Raw genomic sequence first — 21918 nt, 5'->3', positions numbered from 1 at the left:
AAAGCCAAAAAAAAGTTGGGACCCATTGATTTAATCTTAAACACTGTTGTATTTTATATTCTTATCACATTTTGTTTCAGGTTAAATCTCCATCTGCAACTACTAACCACAGCTGTCTTATAAATGTAGTGCAGTAAAAAGTAAATTTCTTCCCTCTGAAATGTAATGGAGTGGAAGTATAAACCAACAGATGGAAGTACATGTACATACTTAAGGACAGTGCTTGAGTTACTGTACTTTTTTACTTTCCAAATATTACTACTGTAGGTAATATATATATTCTGGTCCCAGTTTCTACTTTTCCTCACGACATGAGTTGTTTGCCTTTTCCCATAGAAATGGAGTAACTCTCCCCTGACCAAGAAAAATCTCTGAAAAACCTAAAATTACATTTTTTAAAAAGCAGAAGAGAAAAGAGACAGTTGGAGCTGAAGAGCAGGTGAAGCCTTAAACATTTTTTATTGGCAAATGTTTAGAGGAACCAGCAGGGATCAGAGTCAGTGGCTGAACATCAGATCTGAGATCAACAGTCAGAAAACACACCTGTCACAGTCATCAACTCAAACGCATAAAAACAAAAACATTTACCAAAGAACCTTTGAGAAACTCAAAGATCGAACCCTCATTATAAAGAAAACTATGACGCATCATCTCTTGGTTCACAAACTTTCATTCCAAAGTTTTCTGACCAGGAGAGAGAAGTGCTGACAAACTGAAATCATTCTGTGACCAAAAATACTTTATTAAACATTATTATTAAACTCTTTAAACACTTTATTTTATAGGTCTTTAATTTCTTAATTATCTCCTGGAAAGAAGAATGTCACATGGTTTTAATTTTCTCTTGGAAATACTTCATACATTATTCTGAAATTATTAACAGGAGAAAAAATGTAGATTATTTTTTGAATTCTGATGAATATCTGGATTGTTAGAAAAAATATTCATCAAAAATGAGATTTTTGATGTTAATCATGAGATTTATTTATGAATTATGAACTTTATCTTAAAAGCTTTTTTTTTATAGGGCTCTAATGCTGCGTTCATGTCATGTTGGGGTTACAGTAAATGGCAGTTATTCCACCTGTAAATAAGATTTGTTTAAACATCAAAGTTGTAATTATGAAATTAGAAAATAGATTTGATATTATCTGCAAACACGGATATTTACTGTCAACTACAGTCGGTTACAGTTTTATAGTGTCAATGGACAGTATTTTTAATCCACATACGACCAACTGTGATCATGCAGCCATCCTCAGTTGGCAGATAACATTAAAGCTTGCAATTCAGAAACAATATGCCCCATCTCTGATCTCCCCAATCCCAGATGACGTGAACACAGCACAAAGGCCTCAACGTGCTTCAAGCGAACACACTGAAGCCGTGAATCTGTGCTGTTGGGTTCACTGCAGCCAACAGACAATTAGAAAAAAATAATAAAGCGATATATCCCAGGTCCTTCAATCAGCTGTGCATCCACTCAGCTCACAGAAACAATTTAAAAGAAGAAACACACACAGCTTCAGACTATAAACAGACTCAGCTTGAGACTTCCACAGTGTTGAAAACAAAAAAAAATATCAAACCAGATTCTCTTCCTGTGAGTTTATAAACTTTATGACAGAGGAGATGCACAACTAAACTCTGAAATGAAAGAGCTGCTGTGACGTTAAATGAAGAAATTCCAACCCAAGTCAGGATCAGAAAATAAAACCATTTTCACCACTTTAACGTGCAGCAGCTGGATAAACATGTAGAACAGAAGCGACTGCTGCTGATGGTCACTCATCTGTAACATACCTGTCAGACATTTAAACATTTACAGAGAGTTATCGGTGATCGCTGATGGCTTTATTCAAGGCATGTTTGGGGTTGTCCAGCCTCCATGAAGCACTCATACTTTCACACCAAGTGGAGCTTTGTTTTCCCCCTGAAGGCCAGAAATGCTTTTGTAAAAAGAAAAAAAAAAAAAAAGGTAATTGGAGCTAACTACAGTGAAATGTTTTTGAAAGAGTACATGTAGATATGGTTTTAAGACACTAGGAGATGAAGAAGAGACACAGATTGGTTAAATTTACAAATAGTTGAGAAAACTGTTAAAATGTTAAAAAAAAAAAACAACTAAAGAAAACAAATGAATTTAAACCTGTTTGTTTATTAGAAATTGACTTTGCAATATTAATTACTGGTTGGTTACCTGTAATTTACAACCACACACAACTGAATAGTTTTCCATATTCAGCTGCAGCATTAAACTAAAGCTGCTGACAGACAGAACGCGGCAACGTCACCGCTGCGCTCTGACGCTCATTGTTTCTAACGGCGAGCACGTGCGCTGTGACGCTCATCCGCGCAGCCAATTGAAACACAGTAATTAAAAAACGGCGCAAAACAATAATGGCGGAGAAACTGATTCTGTGCGTCTCAGAATACCCCTAAATATGTCATACAAGCTTGCGCTTGTACCGGGACGTCGGCAGGAAAGCCCTCTCATGGCGACAGATTTCTCACCAAGTAGGTACGTCAGGTGTTTTTTTAGATAAACAATCCATGGTTTTAAAAGCCTGTAGCTAAGATACATCTTTCAACAACGGAACGCAAAAGCGTGGACGTGTCCCGCTCGTGGTCCCGCTAGAAGTTTTGGAAACTCCGCCCATTTTTGCTCTGTCCCCCGCGACTTCACCGGACAGCGCGCCGAACCGCGCGGCGAGCGCAGCGCAAGTCGCGTTCGGCCTGTAAGCAGCATAACAATTAATTGGAATTTATCAACTGTATTGACTGATCACTGAAACTTAATAATAGAGCATGTCGTATTGTTTTGTGGGAAATTTTGTAATTTTGAGGAAAAATTCTATTTTATGAGAATAAGTTGTAATGAGGCTTTTCATTTTTGATTTGTTTTTTCACTTGATCAATTGTTGCTTTATATAAAATATTAAAAAAAATTGTGAAAATGTACATGATGGTTCTCTATAGTCCAACAAGACAAATGTCTTATTTTGTGACGGACAGTTCAAAACCCAAAGCTTTACCTAATTTACAATGATATAAAACAAAGAGTGGCAAATCCTCACAGTGAAGCCGCTGAAGCCAGAGAATGAATCCTAACGATTAATGGATTATCGAAATAGTGGCAAATTTATTTTTGGCTGATTAACTAATCAATTTATCAGCTTATCACTGCAGCTCGAGTTGTAATATTAAAGAAAAATAATTACTTTCCGTTTATTTGAAGGATGTGGATGACCTGAGGTTGCAATTTTCACCAATAAATTTTATTATAGATCTTAAGACACTGAAGTGAAACAAATGACATAATGCATGAGTCTATGACACAGCAGGGACTATGAACAAAAGCTCATGGTATCAGAAAATTATTAACGGTCTGACTGTGGTGAGTCATGTCACCAAAAGACAGGGACACTAAGGAGGTAGAGGCTGCAGATGTTGTTGATGTCAGTCGTTGTTTACGAGCATATTTATCCTTCAATCTGCCAGTTTTGGTTCAAGTGCTTAACTGTTATCCATCTATTTATCCTTAAAACTTTATTTATCTTAAAACTATTACATGACCGTGGAGCAGCATAAAACCTAAACTGACTGTGTCTCATAGTGAAATACAGATACACCTGTCAGCAGTACTCTAGTATCAGAACAGCAGAACATGAAATCATCAAACTTAATTCGTATGGTACGGACTTTCTTGTTAAAAATTTTTTTTTTTTTTTTAAAACCATTTTCAAATTATTACAATTTTACACCAATCAGACAGATCGGTGTATTCGCAAAACGTCCATCCGGACATAGCATTCAACTCCATTCTACCATTGTCTCTATATTTAGCACCAAATGACACAGTTATGTTCAGAAACCTTCGTAAGATTTTACATTTACAGATCACTTCCTCTCTAGTATTAATCAACAAGAAACGATGGGACCTGTAAACGAAAATCTTACCAAAAAAAAAAAAAAAAGAAAGTATTCTGGAAGCTGCTGCTCCGTATGTATGGAAGGTGGAATAAGAGAGGAAGTAATTTTTCTGATAGTGAATCTGAGATGTAACCTGAGACACACGAGGGGTAAAAATGATGCAGATAATCATGTGATCGATCAGCTGTGGCTTTATTGTTAGTTCAGTGAAGCGGTTTTGTGTTTCAGAGGCTTTTCTGGCCTCAATTAATTTCTGTCTCAACCTGATTTTTTTTAATATCCCATTTAAGTAAAGCTGTCATCAGTTTCCCTCTACAGTTACTGACTTACTACATTTCCCAGAATGCCTTTCACAACCCTGCCCAAAGACAAGGGCGGGGCCTCTGTCCTGCTCTGGTTCGGGGCGTGGCCTGTTTAGTCCATGGGTGTGGCCAATGTCTTAGGGAGCTGAAAGGTCGGATCGTCCGACCTCCGAGTGTCCCTTCAGCAGGCCGAGCCTCACCACCACCACCCTCCTCTTCTTCTGCTCCGAACCCTCATCATCCTCTTCCTCCTCCTCTTCTCTCTCCTTCACCTTTCGTTTACCTCTCTCCTTCCTCTTCTCCTCCTTCCTCTGCTTCTTTGCCTTCTTCTTCCTCCTCTTCTTCTCTTCTTTTTCCTCTGCTGCACGACTCTCCTCTTCTTCCTCCTCATCTTCTTCTTGCACTCCGTCCTGCACCTCTTCCTCTTCCACTTCTTCCTCCTCTACTGCCATCTCTATTTCCTCGTCCTCCTCCTCCTCTTCGTCTTCCTCCTCTTCTAACTCTACTTCTACGTCATCCTCATCATCTTCCTCCTCCTCCACCTCCTCGTCTTCCTCTTCCTCAATTTCTTCTTCCTCCACATCCGTCATCTGCTCTCCTTTCATCTGTTCTTGTTTCAGCTTTATCCTTTGTCGTCCGTTCTGTGTCTGCTGACAAAAACACAGCACAAAGTTAAGAAATGAGACTAAACGCCCCCGTGTGGCTGAAACAATAATTACAAACCAGTAGATTTAATGACGGTGGATGAAAAATAAAGAGGAACTTTGCTATTCTCAGATCTTTACCAGCAGCAGGGTAAAAATATAACCTGTAGCTCAAACAGCATCAGATAAATAATAAATGAATGAATGAAACCTGCAATAACTAAATGAATAAATGATCATATTTGCTCCATAAAATGAAAATAGTAAGTGCCCATGACAATTTCCCAAAATGCGTTCATCAGTCGGGTGATGTCAGTTTAAGCTGAGGCCGACAGGTCATTAGGTTTAGATGAGTCCTGTCATGAACTCTCACAGGATCACTAAAGGTTCATCCTGAGGAAAACACCACACACAGACCGACTTAACGCGAGTGAACATGCCAGTTATTCGGTCGCTATTAGTCACATGGAGGCTGTGAGTAATGCTGCTGGTTTAAGAAAGCCTTGGTTGTTGTCATTAGTTAACAATGTAAGATATTGTCAGATGTTAAATGGTCGGCCTGGTGTCTTCAAGCATTATTCAAACAGGAGGAATTGTGATTCATTTTATTGTTGTGGTGAGTATTTCCAGCAACAGGACGGTTTGTGTGGTGACATGTTCTAGTAAAACGCGGTGATTCATCTGTGTGCTGCAAAGTTAGTTTTGAGTCCTTCACTACCGGCACCACTGGTCATGATACTCACTGTCTTCTTGCCGTTTCGGAGCCTGTGCAGCAGTAACCTGACAGTGTCCTTGTTTTGACACAGTCCCATGGTGTTGAGGGCGTCGAGGGCAGAGCCAGAGCAGCCCTGCAGCCGGAGCTCAGCCCCCAGAGCAGCCTGCATGAAGTTGTTCTTCCATATGTTCCTGGTGAAGAGCGGGACGGAGAGCGCCACCACAGTTCGGCGCTCCAGCAGTGTCTGTGCCTGGTCCTCCGACATCTGGCTGCCACACAAACAAACAGAATAGATGCTCATCTTTTCTGGTTCATGAAGACCCATGTTGAAACTCTGTGGACGGCGTGAACTCAAACTTACTGGCTGCTCTTGGAGAGGGCGTTGACGTCGGGGAACAGCGAGCGGAGGCAGGTGGTGACGAGTGGAGCTTTGTCCTGGGCCCAGTTCAGACATCGTCGCCACGGGAAGGATGACAGCGGCTTCCTGCTTGACACCTTCTGATGAAAGGGACTATCTGCGTGTCGCGACAATAACTTCATCTGCACCGCAAGAGGAAACAGGTCAACATTACACAATAACAAAACGAATGCTCGTTACGAAGACTAAAGCCATTTGCCCTGACCAACAGGAGCACCCGGCCTCACCTCCTCTTTCAGCTGTTTACTCCAGAACTCCATCATGGGCTTCCTGGCGCCTTTAGCGGACCACAGCATTTTGAAAGCAGCCTTGTAGCAGGACTTGCTCACCAGCATCGCTGCCTTGCTCTTCTTCCCCATCCTGCGGCCTTTCTTCTTTTTGTCCCTCCCGTCTGGCTGCAGCCACCAACCCAACACCAAGGACACACAGGGGAGAACATTATTCAAAACTTCTTTATGAGTCCCAAGTGTAAAACACAATCATGCTGGTGGTTAGGTTTGTTTTAGCCCATTAACAACAGATCAAGATACTATACTTCACAGCTGTGCTCGAAATGATTCACTCATGAGGCGCCTTGTGGCTCACCTGGTGCGTACCACATAGGTTCAGTCCTAACCACATGGGCTTGAATCCGACCCAGCCCTTTGCTGCATGTCATCCTCCCTCTCTCTTGTCTTGTCTATCTCTCAGTGACCCATAGAAAATATGCCCAAATTTATTTCACAATCTAAACAAAGGTGCCAAAATTGACATGGCTCATTTCTTCCTTTGTACCATGCGAAAATAAGTGTTTTTATCACCTATACTCATGTATACTAATTATATTTTCCATTACATTCTGTTTTTACACATAGTAACACTTTTATGCTGTTTCACTCAAAAAGATCTGACTTGTGCCTATCTTTGGAACCCACTTTAAAAGTGCGGGCTGTTTATTTCTGGACAGAAAAGCCTTTGAGGACTCTGGAAAAACCTTTAAAACAGAATCAATTGTCCTCAAATGTCTTCCCTGTGGACTTATCTTGAACTCTGTGACTTGATTGTGCTGATAACACAGTGAAGAGACAGACTGTGGCTGATGTGGGAGCTTCCTCTTGGTTGTGATACAGGCATACTGCGATTAACATCAGGGAGACACACACACACACCTGTTTAGTGGCAGGCGGTTTCAGCCACAGAGACCTCTTCCCGGTCTGTTTGCGCTTGCCTTTGCTCCGGATGACCTGCGCGCAGGTCTCGCACAGGAAGGATTTTTCGTGCACCACAGAGTCCGGGAAGGCCCACTGCACGGTCTCCGGGGTGGTGAAAGTGTACACCGCCCTCCGGTTAAAGCTGCGACCCTGCCGCTCAAACTCAGACTTGCAACAGGAGCAGTTCTTGTCCTCCGGCCGCTTGGCACGCCGGCGGCCACCGCCCCTGCTAGGCGGCGTGGGGGCAGCGGGAACTTCAGACGCTGCGGTCTTTTGGGGGTCGTCTTCGGTCTGCAGCGGCGGCGGCGGTGGAGAGGAAGCCTCCACATAGTTTCCACCGGGACAGTCCACCTCCGCACCAACAACCGGTTCGGGTAGCTCTACCGGTAGAGAAGCGGTGGGCTGCCCCGGTGTGCTCTGTTCGTGTTCAGCCGGTGTAGAAAAGCTTTCCTGAGCGGTGACTCCGCTCTCATCCGCCGGTGTACCGGAGAATGAAGGCGCCTCTGTGGGAGGAAAGTTAGTGTCCGCGGCGTGCGCATAATCGTGCTCGTTTGTCTCGGATGCATGACCGGTTTCCTCATCGTTTCCCGCGTTGGTGTCGGTGTTTTCACTCGCCATAATGAACGGCAGACCTCCGGTTCGAGTCAACAGTCGAAATACGCAGAAAGAAAAACTCTGTCCGCGGACATCGCTGTTCAGAGCGGCGGGCTAACGCTACAGGCTAAGGCTGATGAAGCCCGCCAGAACAAACACCGGGACTTCCACACAGATGTCTCGCAGTTAAACTCTTCCGGACGCGTTAGCGGTACGTGCAGCAAAGTTTATTGAACATTAGAAAGCGATGGAGACAAAAACAGACACGGATTTTAAGCAGAAACGTCTCCGGAGTAAATGGAAAACAGAGCAGCTGTGACGAACCGGACGTGGCGGCTCATAAACAAATTAGTTTCCTGTTATTGTTACAGGCCCGGCTGCTGCTGAGGCCGCCCCCTGGTGGTGGGAGGTAGTTCCAGTTACACGCAAAAGTTTGTGCACCCTGCAAACCCTGCAGCAAACAGGCGTTAAAAATTCAAATGTTAATGCACTGTAGCTTTTTATTTCATGGAGTTAAAAAAATGAAGAAAAGAGCACAGTGCTGTCTGTACGTGCCAAACAGTAATTGTGGTGAACAGGCTACAAACCAGCAGGGGCGGAGCCAGACATTGTAAACATTTGGGGCTTAGCCCGATGTAAGTCTATATTCAGGGAACATGCATCTACATGCAATATTTACTGTATCAAGCCATTTTTACTGTTAAGTAGTACATCTAATCTCCCTGGTTTATTCTCACATAATAATATATTTAGAGTGAGAATGTATTAATGTACTGATTTTTGATTTAGAACTGTTTGTTGCTTTATTCAAGATAATATGATATAATTTAACCTGTGTCTACGCTTTCGTTCATTTCTAGAAATATAACCACTCAGCTGTAACTACTCACACCTGACTGACTGCAAGCAAAAATATTAAATACTAATTGAAACCTGCTGACTGCTTCTCCTGCTTTGCTCATATTCATAAAGTCAAGTGGAGTGTAATCCTAGAACACGTACATGTGATAAACATTAAATTGCTTTCATGGAATTACTTTTTAATTTAAATAATAATAAAGTCCCCAATAGGCTTCTATAATGACTTTAATTTTGTAATTTTAGCCTGTTATGTTTCTGCACCAGATGCTGTGAGGGTGGAAACATTATATCATAATCATGGATTGTGCATTTAGCTCTGTCACAATTAATGGGGCTCTGATACTGTTTGTGTAATTTCTTACACCAAAATGAATGTTTCAAATCTTAAACTTTATACCCAATTCAAAATCTGGATGAGACTTGTTGCGGGGATACACTACACAGCTACTGTAGATTATGGGTTCAGTGGAGTAACTTATTTCCCCCAGTGGCTCAAAGTCAGCTGTATAGCTTCAGTAGCCTGACTAATGAAAGCAAGCTTTTGACCTTTTTACACTATGACAATTAAGTAGAATTTAGATCCTATTTTTCACCTGAATCTGATTGGACAACAACAATCCAACCACAAAGCAGAGTCCAATCAGAGGTTGTTCTGTTAACTTAATCTCTGCCGTAGATCCTGAAAAGTGAAGTAGATTTTCAACCCTGTGTCGTCGCCCATCTTGAAACTGCTACACCTTTCAGGATTTACTGCAGAGATGAAGGTAATGGAATGACTTCTGGCTGGATGCTTTTTGATTGGACTGTCATTGTCCAATCATTTTCAGGTGTAAAAATTGGGTCAAATTTCTACTTGTAACCTCAATGTCAAACAGTGTGCAGGAATTTTGATGCCAAATTTGACAGTTTTCTGCTCTCTATCTGTTCACAGATTTTGACAGAAGTACATTGCCTTTCACAGTGTCTTTGTGTTACCTCACCACCGATATCATTTGTTCGGTTTCATTCACAAAGTCTAATTTTTATTACAGCATATGCTAAATGAGGTTTAAATGGATGGTTGATAAATCTTTTATGTTCTTAAGTCCTTAGAAGGCTTCAGAAACATTTCATAGTCAAAAGAAGAGCTGCTTGAAATTTCCTTATTTGTCTTTATGTGTTTTCATGGGGATAGAAGAGTCCAACTCAGGCCAGAACCACACCTTATGGTTGCTTATGGTCCCCTGCAACAAGCAAGAAATTGTAAATCATGCACATGACTACACTCCGTTAAATTAAACTCAAAATGTGAAGTGATGTTCACAAATAATTCCAGAGTTTGTAATTATAAATCAACATTTGTAAACCTGTAAAATAAATCTGCATGAGAAATTCAAGTTTCTGCATATGAAAAGATTGTGCTTGTGTAGAAGAGATTTGTATTTGCTAAAAAAAAAAAAAAAGTCTCAATCTAAACTATGAACAAATTACAAGAGTTGAAGTTAAACAAAGACATATAAAAAGAAGTAATGGTTTTGTCAACATCTGTGTACTGATAAAGAGCAGAAAACTGTGAAACACCATGCTCTGAAGTTCCCACACACTGAAGTTACAAGGGTCAATATTTGTACTTGCCAGTGTCACACACTGAGTTTTACAGTTCTCTGCTCTTTATCTCTGTACACAGACATCCACAAAAGCATTTCTTCTTTCCCTGTGTCTTTGTTTCACATTCTTCTTGAACAAATACAGATCTTGTCGCCAAGCACCATTTTGTTTCACATGCATGAACTTGAATTTTTCATGCAGATTTATTTTACAGCTTTACAGAGGTTGATTTACAACTACAAACTTAGGAGCTCAAACTCATTTTGACCTTATATAGGAGTCGGGGGGAGTAAGTTGTCCAGGCATTGCCAACTGCAACGTACAATACTAATTTACTACTGTACCATATAAGTACTATTATTATAGATTAGAAAAAATGTAAATGGAATATATAAATGATACAGTAAAAAGGCCTGATACTTTTACTATTGTCAATAAAGAGAGATATATAAAGATTTTTAAGATTATTTCAAACTTTCTGTCTCATGATCTCATGATTTTTGCAATCTTGGGGAGTTAATATTTTCCATTATTGTTGTTAAATTTATTATTTTTAGTAGTAGTATTTTTTATTAAAAAAAAAATCAAAATCACACGTGGATTTAACAGTTATTGTGAATGAGATATGAATATCACAGACCAAAAACAATCTAAATAATCAAAAGGGGGGTACTTATGATCACAGCATTTTTAAAATCCTTTCTATTTTCTCTGAATATATTTTATTTTATTTTATTGTCATCTTTAACACAACTCTTATTTTGATAAGACTTCCCGGAAGCCCACTCATACTCGTTGTCTAGCTTGACAGAGGTGTAAATCATGGATGTATATGAAGAGGTCAGCTAGAGGTTTTCACCTCCGGCTGTGTGTCGTGCTACAGCAGCAGGCAACAGCGATGACACAGAGGTCATAGGTGAGATTTTAAACATTTAATTAGATCTGTCAAAGTGACGGTGTAACGTCTTCTTCTCCCACACATCATGCTAACCAGCTAACTAGCTCCTGTTAATGATAAACGGTGAGAAGCGGACAGAAGCGTTTAGCTCATCATCACGCTCAGCTGTTTCTAATACGCTCCTTTTATGAGTCTAAATTATAAAGGAAATACAGCAGAAATGTATTTACAGTGTGACGCCGTGCAGCATCACTATCAACTACAGCTCTTAAGTGACCACAGTTAAATCAGGTGACACGGTCAACAGAAGTCCAACATGGTTTGCTTCAGTCACTTGTATTATATTACTGTGGGTTGTACAAGGCGACAGCTGCGTGAAAAAAGTTTGTGTAAATCGCATATTTAGGTGATTTTTTATTTTTATTTTTTATTTTTTTAAGGTGAAAACAGTAAAAGCAACCCCGGTAGAAAACAGACTTAATAAAAAAATTGAACTTCAAATGTTAATTTTGAACTTAAAAAAATAGAAAAGATTCAACTTTAATTGTGACATGAGGATGAAAATATTCTTCTTTGGGGTCATGTAGCGGCTGGTGGTAGAGGAAATAATGCACAGATGGAAAGAAGAATGGCTCATTCCACTAAATGTCAGCAAATTGTGGATGCAAATGTTCTGCAGTCAATCAAGAAAGTAAAACCAAAAAGAATCTGTTCTGACTTAGTCCAGTGCCCAAACCTTTGCACATGTCACAATTACTGTTTAATTTATTTCTGCTCTTTAAGTTTTTTTTTAGATGCAAAATGTTCCACGTGCTCTACCAGCCAGTCTCTAGCTGTGTCTGTCTGGGGTTTTGATGCTGAGCAGGGACTGTGCCGCAGATTTTCAGAGCCTTCTCTCTGAAAACAGCTGCTGGAAACAGAGTTAATGAGAGCACTGACTCAAAACAGTAAAGCTGCGGGCTGCAAAACCAAAAGCTGAAGGAGGTTATAAAGAAGCTCTGTAGAGTTCAGTTGAACAGAGTTGTGTAATAATTCTATGTTAGTTGTTAATATAAAAATACAGATTATAGCATCTTCAAAGATGAAAAAAACTGCTAATGAGAAGCAGCTAGTTTTATTCCGTTGCGGGTCATTGAAAGGTGAACTCATTACACATTCAACTCTGTTCACAGTTCTTGGGGAAAGCTGTGCAAAATCTGAGAAACTGTGATGGCACTTAAGTCAGTGTTGTTTGGGTCTGTGGTGTAGCACAATCAATACTAGATTTAGATTCTTTCTGCTTTATTTGATAGTGTATTAGAGAGAGACAGGGAAGGTAGAGCAGAGAGAGCAGATTACATGCAGCATCTCCTGGGCTGGAGTCAAACCCGGGCCACTCCTGTAAAGACCAATAACAATCAATATTTGGGACCTTAAAAAATCCGATTACAATATATTTGTTGATAATGATTTTTTATACCATAAACACAAAAATAAATGACAATCTTTCTACAGCTCCTGTAAATTAGTTGTGACCAAGATCAGTAAGTGGCACAATTTACAGTGTAAAAATGAATGTACTCTGTTGGACAAACTTTGTCGTGGAGACATCGCTAATAAATTATCACAATCAAGTCAGTCGAGTGAAATCAGTTTTATTTGTATAGCACCAAATCACAACAGACATTTTCTCAAGGCACTTTTCGAATAGAGCAATAAGGCTTGAGGCTACATTAGATGCTACTGACCAAACTGTCAGTGGTTAAGTTGCATTGTGGGTAATGTAGGTGCCAGGTTTCACTAAGGAAGAAGAATGCATGGAATAAGAAAAAAGAAGAGCTGCGATTAGTTGATTAGTTGATTATCAAGAGAAAATGCAACTATTTTAATAGTCAAATACCTGTTAGTCATTTTTTAAATATTCTCTGGTTTCAGCTTCTCAAATATGAAGATTTGCTGCGTTTCTTTGTCACGAGTGACAGTAAATTTATCATCTTTAGCGCTCGACTGCTGGACGGACAAAACAAGCAAACTGAAGACATCACCATGGGCTCCGAGCAATTGTGAATGCCATTTTTTTCACAATTTTTTAGATATCTTATACACTAAACAATTATTTGGTTAATGAAGAAAATGATTGACGGATTAATCAATAATGAAAATAATCGTTAGTTGCATCACCAAAAAAAAATCTGCTGCATTGACATTGATCCTTTTTTTAAAAACTCACTGTCAAAGAATAGAGAATGATTTTGTGCTCAGTTTGCAGCATACTGAATTAAAATTGAAACCGAGAAGTACCAAGAGATTTCCAGTCTTTTAACGCACAGCTGATGCATGATTTAGCCGGAGCTCATTAAAATGCTGTGTGAGTTTCATTAATCGGCCACGGGGAGGTTCATTCATCTGTTCAGAATCTGCGTTTGTATCTGAGACCGAAGAAACAAGGCCCACAGCTCCTCCTCCTGTTTCTCGCTAGCTGGCAGTGTGTGGACACATCAGGGACGCAAGACTAATCAGCCAGATGATGTCTGGGCCATGGCAACGCTGCTGCATCAGCTGGTTGCTTATCTCCATAGTAACCATCTCACAAGCTGTTCGTCCTCTTGTTGCAGGTGTTGGTGGAAACACAGAGATGATCTTCTCAACAGTCTGACCTGAAGACAATCAATACAGTCAGCCATCCCAGGGCTGCAGATGGAGAATGGAGACCTGGGTCACATGGTGTGTGGGTGTGCGTGTGTGCATGTGCGTGTGCACGCTGAGATGTTTTTCCTTTGTTGCAGACATTTTTCTATTTGAACTGTCCTGCTTTCTGGCAGTGCAGCCTTTTGCCTTTGAACAATATCTGACATTTTGAATGATGTCACATGCTTTCATGCTCTGTGTGTGTGTGTGTGTGTGTGTGTGTGTGTGTGTGTGTGTGTGTGTGTGTGCTCTTGATTTTCATTTATTTTTTGGTAAGTTTGGCTTTACCTGATAGTGGAAGCTGAGATACAAACTCAGCCTGCAGTTTATTAGTTACACCTATCTAAAACTAGTGCAGTCTAAGACAACAGTCCTGCAATAATCCTCCTTCATGAGGTTATAATATTGTTGAAACTGTTTTACAGAGCTGTTGATGATTTATGTTCATTCTGGAGGCCGTAGTTGGTTTTGCTGTTGTAATGCATTATACAGAGAGCTGTTGCAGTGTTTCCTGCTTTGACTTAATGGAGCTCTCTGTTTCAGCGATTCTTTCTTTGTTGTGCAGTAACAAAGGAACTATATTTAATGGATTGGTTACATCATGAGCAATATCCAATCTACTTATTGAGGCCAATACTGGCTTTGATGCCAATGTGATAAATCAGATTGGAACATCCCTTCTTCACTTGAATCTCTTTGAGTTATGCATTTAGTTTTGATGATGAAGGTCAGGGGCTACAGAATTCATTATGAGACGACTAGTTTTGAGAAAGTTTCGTCCATTTTTAGACGTGTGATGACCTGCCAGGAGGGCAAGACTGGGCAGTTAACATTTGGGCTGTTACTTCCACCCAGAAATTTAGAGGAATTAACTTTCTGTTCATTTTCAATGCCTCCAACCTCATCTTTGTCCATGATATGTTGTCAAATCCAAAATCCCTCAACACATTGCTTCTCAGATGGTTTGGTGTTGGAAATTTTCATTTGGCCCTTAATGAAGAGAACGGCAGCAGCCTAGTTTACTGGCAAGTAAAGTGTCTATAGAGCAGGTCTAGCTACAAATCTTGCCACATTTAAAAAGTTTATAAAATAAATATATGTAGAGAAATAAATGAACACAGCGTGGTAACTATAAGTTACAATGAAAAAAAAAGTTGTATGTTTATGTCAAGAAGATTGCTGTCGTCCCAATTGCAAACTGAGTTTACTGCTTCATTATAGATGAACTGGCCAAGTTCAAACTCCAGGAGGACACTAATTTGTTCTGAAGTGTTGTCTGACAGCTGTTCCTGCTCTGTTTAGATGGGGGAGCCAGTGACTCTGAACGTGGGCGGCTGTGTGTACAGCACGTCTATGTCCACGCTGCAGCGTTATCCAGACTCCATGCTGGGAGCCATGTTCAGAGGAGACCTCCCCACTGTGAGAGACACACATGGAAACTACTTCATTGATCGCGATGGCCTGCTGTTTCGGTGAGTGTGTGTCTAGGGATTATACTTTTTTGAATAGTAAAAACTTCAGCTAGCTGGTCAGATGAATGACATTTACCCTGTAGTAAACTCACTAGTCACATGTTTATATTCTGACATTCTAACTGTTAACAGGGTGTTGGCAAGTTACCATATTAAACTGATACATGGTAACGGGGCATTAGCATGTTACCATATTAACATGCTAAATGGTAACAGGACGTTAGCATGTTGCCATATTAACATGCTAAATGGTAACATGACGTTAGCATGTTACCATATTAACATGCTAAATGGTAACAGGACGTTAGCATGTTACCATATTAACATGCTAAATGGTAACAGGGATTTAGCATGTTACCATATTAACATGCTAAATGGTAACACAACGTTAGTACGTTGCCATATTAAGATGCTAAATGGTAACAGGATGTTAGCATGTTACCATATTCAGATGCTAAATGGTAACAGGACGTTAGCATGTTGCCATATTCAGATGCTAAATGTTAACAGGGCATTAGTATATTACCATATTAACATGCTAAATGGTAACAGGACGTTAGCATGTTACCATATTAACATGCTAAATGGTAACAGGATGTTGGCATGTTGCCATATTAAGATGCTAAATGTTAACAGGGTGTTAGCATGTTGCCATATTAAGATGCTAAATGTTAACAGGGTGTTAGCATGTTACCATACTAACATGCTAAATGGTAACAGGACGTTAGCATGTTAACATATTAACATGCTAAATGGTAACAGGATGTTAGCACGTTGCCATATTAAGACGCTAAATGATAACAGGACGTTAGCATGTTACCATATTAACATGCTAAATGGTAACAGGACGTTAGCATGTTACCATATTAACATGCCAAATGGTAACAGGATGTTAGCATGTTACCATATTCAGATGCTTGATGGTAACAGGACGTTAGCATGTTATCATATTAACATGCTAAATGATAACGGGACGTTAGATTGTTGCCATATTAAGATGCTAAATGTTAACAGGGTGTTAGCATGTTACCATACTAACATGCTAAATGGTAACGGGACGTTAGCATGTTACCATATTAACATGCTAAATGTTATATTCAATACATGCTAACATAAAATAATTATTTACATGCTTGTCAGCATTCTAACTGTTGCAAGTTCAGCTTAGCCTGATAAAGTGATAAACGGAAGTGATAAGTGAAGAGCTGAGCCTGACAAGCTCAGTCTGAGATGTCCTAACATGGCCACCATATGCAGAGGATCAGTTTTAATTGAGGTAACAATGTGACAACAGCAGCTAATTGTTCCTGATATATTATCCATTCAGACTGAGTACTTACAAAGGAGTGAATATATGTCTGGTGATATATTTTTTTACTGTCTGCAGATCCCATGAAAAGACCCAAACCAACATACTCAACTGATCCTTCTAACGAGTATTGTTGAGCCGAAGCCTGATATATCTTATTAAAAACATGTAAATGAGCCACACTGTTGAACTGGATGACATGTTCCCTCATTACCATGAACACACACACACACTGTAGTTTATTTTGACTCAGTCCCACACAGACCATCCTGCTGCTGTAAATACTCACAAGAGTGCCAAATGTGGATGAATTCACAGCTGCAAATAGTTCAGCTTCTCATGTTTGAGTAACATTTACTAATAACTACAGTGACCAGCTGTGTTTTTTTAAAACTATATATTTTTGAGCTGTTTTTAAAGATTTACATGTTTAGTAGGCACCAGTTAGCTCAGAGCTGAGAGCCACAGACACAGTAAGAAAGTCAGTATTAAGAGACAGACTCATATTGTTGGTTTTGGTCATTTAATAGGATTTGTGGACGATTAAAGATACCGAATAACATTTTCTTTATCCTTTAAGATAAAAGTAAATCAAACTCAAATGTCAGAAAAAGTGTAACAAACTTTTCCCACTCTGATCAAGTTGGTTGCAGTGTGAATGTACAGCAGCTCTCTCCCCTCCTGCCCTGACTTGAACTGACAGCTCAGTGTTTTACAGCTCAGCAGTCTTGACCGATCCTGTCCGTGTTTCTGCTGTTTCAGCTACATCCTCAACTTCCTGCGGACGTCAGAGCTGACACTGCCGTGCGACTTCAAGGAGACAGAGCTGCTCAGGAAGGAGGCTGACTTCTATCAAATCGAGCCCCTGATCCAGTGCCTGGGAGACCCCAAACCTGTGCTGCCCTACCCCACTGACACTTATGAGGAAGTAGTGGAGCTGTCCAGCACCAGGAAGCTGTCCAAGTACTCCAACCCTGTCGCAGTCATCATCACCCAGCTCACCATCACCACTAAGGTGGGGACAGGTCTGATTAGAGTGGTACTGATAAATTGTTGCAAAATATTTTGTAATACAAAAACTTGATGACGTAAACAATGACAACTAAAAAAAAAATACTGTTCCGTAAAAAATACTGTTCCAAAAACAATAATATACATTTTAACATAGTAAAAACAGCAAGATATGTACAAGCAAAACCATAATTATGTTGTCACATAACACTCTTCTTCTTTAGGTCCATGCAGTGTTGGAGTCCATCTCCAGCAGTTTCACAAAGTGGAACAAACACATGATGGACACCAGAGACTACCAGGTGTCTTTCACCTTCGGACCATGTGACCACCAACAGGAAGTCAGCCTGCGTGTCCACCTGCTCGACTTCATCTCCAAATCTGTATGAAACATTAATTTTGTTTTGCATATTAAAGCATTTTTTCAAATCATGACTAACAGCAAAATTAAAATAGATAATGTGAGATGACTTCATTTTTATGTTGTTTGTATTCTCCAGGGTTTTACAATACGCAACACGCGTGTTCACCACATGAGTGAGCGAGCCAATGAGAACACAGTGGAACATAACTGGACATTCTGCCGACGAGTTCGCAAAGTCAACGACTGACAGATGAACTGAAGGATGGACTTACTGACAGACGAGTGTCTGCAGACAGGCAGAGACTTGTGTGTGGTGGTTTTGTTGTGAAATGTTAATGTTTTGCATGATGTGTGTTGTTTCTGAAGCATTCCCTCAGTCTACTCACAGCTGAAGCACAAGGCCAGGTTACTGGATGGCTAGCATATTAGCCACATGTGGTACATAATCATGAGCCTTTAACATGTAATATTACTTGTGCTTCATCGTATATACATTACATGGCCAAAAGTATGTGGACAGCCCTCACACACTAATAATATTTTACACAATAGTGTATTTTCTTCTTTCAGCATGACAATGTCCCTGGGCACAAAGCCAGGTCTATAACGAAATGGTTTTCCCAGTTTGGTGTGGAAGAATTTGACTGGCCAGCGCAGAGCCCTGACCTCACCCCATCCAATTCCTTTGGATGAACTTCAACACCCACTGTGAGCCAACCCTTAACACCCAAAGTCAGTATTGAACCTCATTAATGCTCTTGCGGATAAATAGGAGCCATTACCTAGCTATCTATCTCATATAGCTGCAATGTTCTGGTGTCCACCTACTTTTGGCCACGTATCTGGCATATCAGCAGTATCACAAATTTGATAAACGTCAGTAAATAGGAATGAATATTAACTGCAAATAAAACAATCTGAAAAATGATGATCTCAGGTCATTTTTTTTCTATTCAACCTCAGTTCTCCTTGTGTCGGCCATTCTCACAGAAATCGGTCAATCTTAGACCAATTTAAAGGATACGTTAACATTTTTTCAAGACTGTCTTAAAACAGTGTTCAGGTGCCCATATGAAAACTGAAACTGTCTTTTCTTGCTGTAATCACTCCACCTGTTCATATTGGACATCAGTAGATTTCGTCCTACCATGCTACCAATGTAAGTGATGGGGGACAAATTCCATTTGAAGTTGATATGAGGCTTCAGCATGTGTCAGGTGTCTCTTTGAATTGAATGAGGGGGCAATGTAGTGTGATGACTTTCTATTGTTGTTCTGAATGCAACTGTAGGGTTATCTACTTGGTGTCATTTTAACAGCTTGTCTATCATTATAACCTAAACAGCCTATTTAGATTCACAAATGTTAAATATACTCTTGTTGTAAAAAAGTTTAGGTTCAGTTAAATTAATGCAAATGAGAGCAGTGTTTGCTGAATAATCAGCCATCTGAATGGGCAAACAAGATCCTGTTTGTTTTCGCAGCCATTTGGCCACTGGTTAAATTTCATTACCCAGCTGGTCATACCCACATAGTAAAAACTTTGGAGTATTGACTAGAATCTGTGTGAATACATCGTTTTAAAGTATGGCTCACGCCTGAGGATAAAATGATGAAGTGATGACACTTTATGTCCAAACAGTCAAAGGTCAGTTTCACTGTGACATCATAATGTCTTGTGAAAACACTAACTCAGGAACAGAAGGGGAGATTGTGACCAGATTTCTTGCAACCTGACTGGTTGGCAGAGACATACAACCACGAGGTGGTAATTTTATTTGTCATTAGGGTTCCTTGTCTGATTCAAGGGTCCAAGGACAGAGAGTGCTGTAATGCTGCACAGATTGTTAAACCCCTTGGAGCAAATTTATCATTTGTGATTTTGGGCTGTATAAATAAATACAGCCCAAATAGCTGCCTTATGGAGGTGGCAGACTAACAACCCGATATTCTCACCAAAACCAGCACTGTGTGAAATGGGAAAACACTGTGTTGACACAGCAGAGATCCTGACAGAGAGGCAAAAAAAATGCAGGGCGTCAACTTTTGCTGTGACTCAATGCACCATCATTTGGCAAGATACTGTGTTCACCCAGGGACAGGGGAGTGTCAGAACTGAATGAAGGATGAATGTGGCCAAATACATAGAGGTCTGGAATGGCTGGGGAGAGAAGTGTCTTGATGGTCCTTGATTGCCCAGACTTAAACCCCACAGAACATCTGTGGAGAGACCTGAAGATAGCAGGTCACAGACACTTCCCATCAAATCTGACAGATCTTGAGAGGATCTGCCAGGAACAATGATGATGGCAAAAAGTAAAAGAGTCTGAATGCTTTGAAGCCACTGTGTGTGAACTTTACCCTGCACATTATCCACCAGGACTAATTCATATTTTACAGTAACATCCTCTGGCATCAGTTAAGTTGTGCAAAATCATGAGATATTCTGGTGTCTATACACACAAACTCTGCAGGCAAGTATGTAGACGATGACACCAGCTATGTGTTCAGCTCTATGTACCCAGTGGTAAAAAGCAAGAATGTCATAGCATTTTGGAGGCCAGAGGACATAGGAGGTTGACTACTGCATGTTACACTAGATGGTAAAAAATAGAGAATGTAATCCACCAAATGAGTAAAAAAAAAAAACCTTGCTCGGGTGAAGATTTTTTTTGATAGCTTATAAAGAGAAAATAATGATCCAGGAATTTGTGATGTGGAAGTATTCCCTAAAATGCTTCGTTATTTCTACAGTGTCCAGATACTATATGTGAAGGGAGGTATTTTGTGGAGATGACTTTACATTACTGATTATTAAGATTGCTGTTAAGTTTATATTTACTTCAATTTCTTCTAAGAACATGTAATCTTTTCTCTACTAAATGCAATATTTCACCAAGTTAAGGCCAGCAAACGATTTGTTTTTGAAAAATGTGCTGTCCTAGCCACTACTACTACTACTACTACTTCAGCTATAACTGCAGGGCTTCTGTGAATATCACAACACCTACAGTTAATTTTTCTACAGCATCAGTCACTGAAATAACCTACTGCCATTAAAAGAGCCCTTCCTAAAGTGCTTTAAATGTACACTAAGTGAATGGTGGGACAAAATTCCCAGTTGTCATTTTGCGTAAAAGTGTATTCAGAAGTTTGTCTGAATCTAATATGAGGCTTCAGCAATCTGAGATAGTCAAGTTAAGTGGATATCTTCCAAAGTTAGTCTTTTTAGTTTACAAGCGGTTATAATATGTCCTCTGAGAAGCACTACTTATTCAGGCCAGTCAATACCCCATAGTGACTAGGTATCAGAAAATGACGGGACAGTCCAACCGGGCTGGGGCTAGCTGGTTAGCATGGAAAATGGCACCACAAAAGAGGCATGGTTTGCAGTTAGTCATTTAACAGGACTCCATGATACAAATACATCTCTTAAATACATTGTATTAAGCTAGCTGCTAGCTTGCAAGGCTAATGCTAGCATGTGGCTATTGCTGTGTTCAGATGGTGTAAACCATAATTATCACATTGCTAATTCTGAATTGGGAATTTTGGACATAGCCAATATCTCCCACTTGATGAAATGAACAACAGAATTGTCAAACAGTTGGCAGAATGGTTGTAAAGGCACCACCACTTGCTGTTAAGGCAAAATAAAATTCAATATTAACACTAATATAATTGATTGGGAAATATACACTGTTTCTGGTGTCACTTGGTAATAAACTGCTACAAATATAACACAATTAAAGTAGCTAAATTAGGCTGTTTATCTGGTGTGACCACAAGGTTAGCAATAAGTTCTAACCACTAATAGTGTGTGAACATTCCCACTTGGCTTAACGAGTGTTTTTCCTGTTCTTTCAATTCCTCTGACATTGTATTGCACAGAAGTTCTTATGATTTTCATATGAATTTAATTCACAACATAACATACACATACAACAGAATTTA

The 21918-nt window shown here is 39.9% G+C and overlaps 2 protein-coding genes across 3 annotated transcripts; one reads left to right on the top strand and one right to left on the bottom strand.

The window, feature by feature from the left end:
• Nucleotides 1-440: 440 nt before the first annotated feature.
• On the bottom strand, nt 441-8727 carry LOC130179857 (uncharacterized). 2 transcript variants are annotated; one of them, XM_056392959.1, is made up of 5 exons: nt 7161-8727; nt 6240-6407; nt 5956-6134; nt 5623-5863; nt 441-4885 (listed from the first exon to the last, which is right to left on the bottom strand). In XM_056392959.1, exons 1-5 carry the CDS (start codon nt 7818-7820, stop codon nt 4373-4375), a joined length of 1761 nt encoding a protein of 586 aa, XP_056248934.1. In that variant the 5' UTR covers nt 7821-8727; the 3' UTR covers nt 441-4372. The 2 variants fall into 2 exon arrangements, with proteins under 2 accessions (XP_056248934.1, XP_056248944.1); XM_056392969.1 differs by having other exon boundaries at nt 441-4882.
• Nucleotides 8728-11025: 2298 nt separating this feature from the next.
• On the top strand, nt 11026-18893 carry kctd6a (potassium channel tetramerization domain containing 6a). The gene is made up of 6 exons (XM_056386390.1): nt 11026-11160; nt 13737-13845; nt 15112-15281; nt 17353-17605; nt 17826-17984; nt 18102-18893. The coding sequence occupies exons 2-6, from the start codon at nt 13819-13821 to the stop codon at nt 18210-18212; spliced, it is 720 nt and encodes a 239-aa protein (XP_056242365.1). The 5' UTR covers nt 11026-11160; nt 13737-13818; the 3' UTR covers nt 18213-18893.
• The last annotated feature ends 3025 nt before the right edge of the window (nt 18894-21918 follow it).

This window comes from Seriola aureovittata, chromosome 2 (assembly GCF_021018895.1).
Source record: "Seriola aureovittata isolate HTS-2021-v1 ecotype China chromosome 2, ASM2101889v1, whole genome shotgun sequence".
NCBI lineage: Eukaryota > Metazoa > Chordata > Actinopteri > Carangiformes > Carangidae > Seriola > Seriola aureovittata.
The sequence above is the reverse complement of the archived record's forward strand: the minus strand, read 5'-3'. Positions and strand labels throughout refer to the sequence as shown.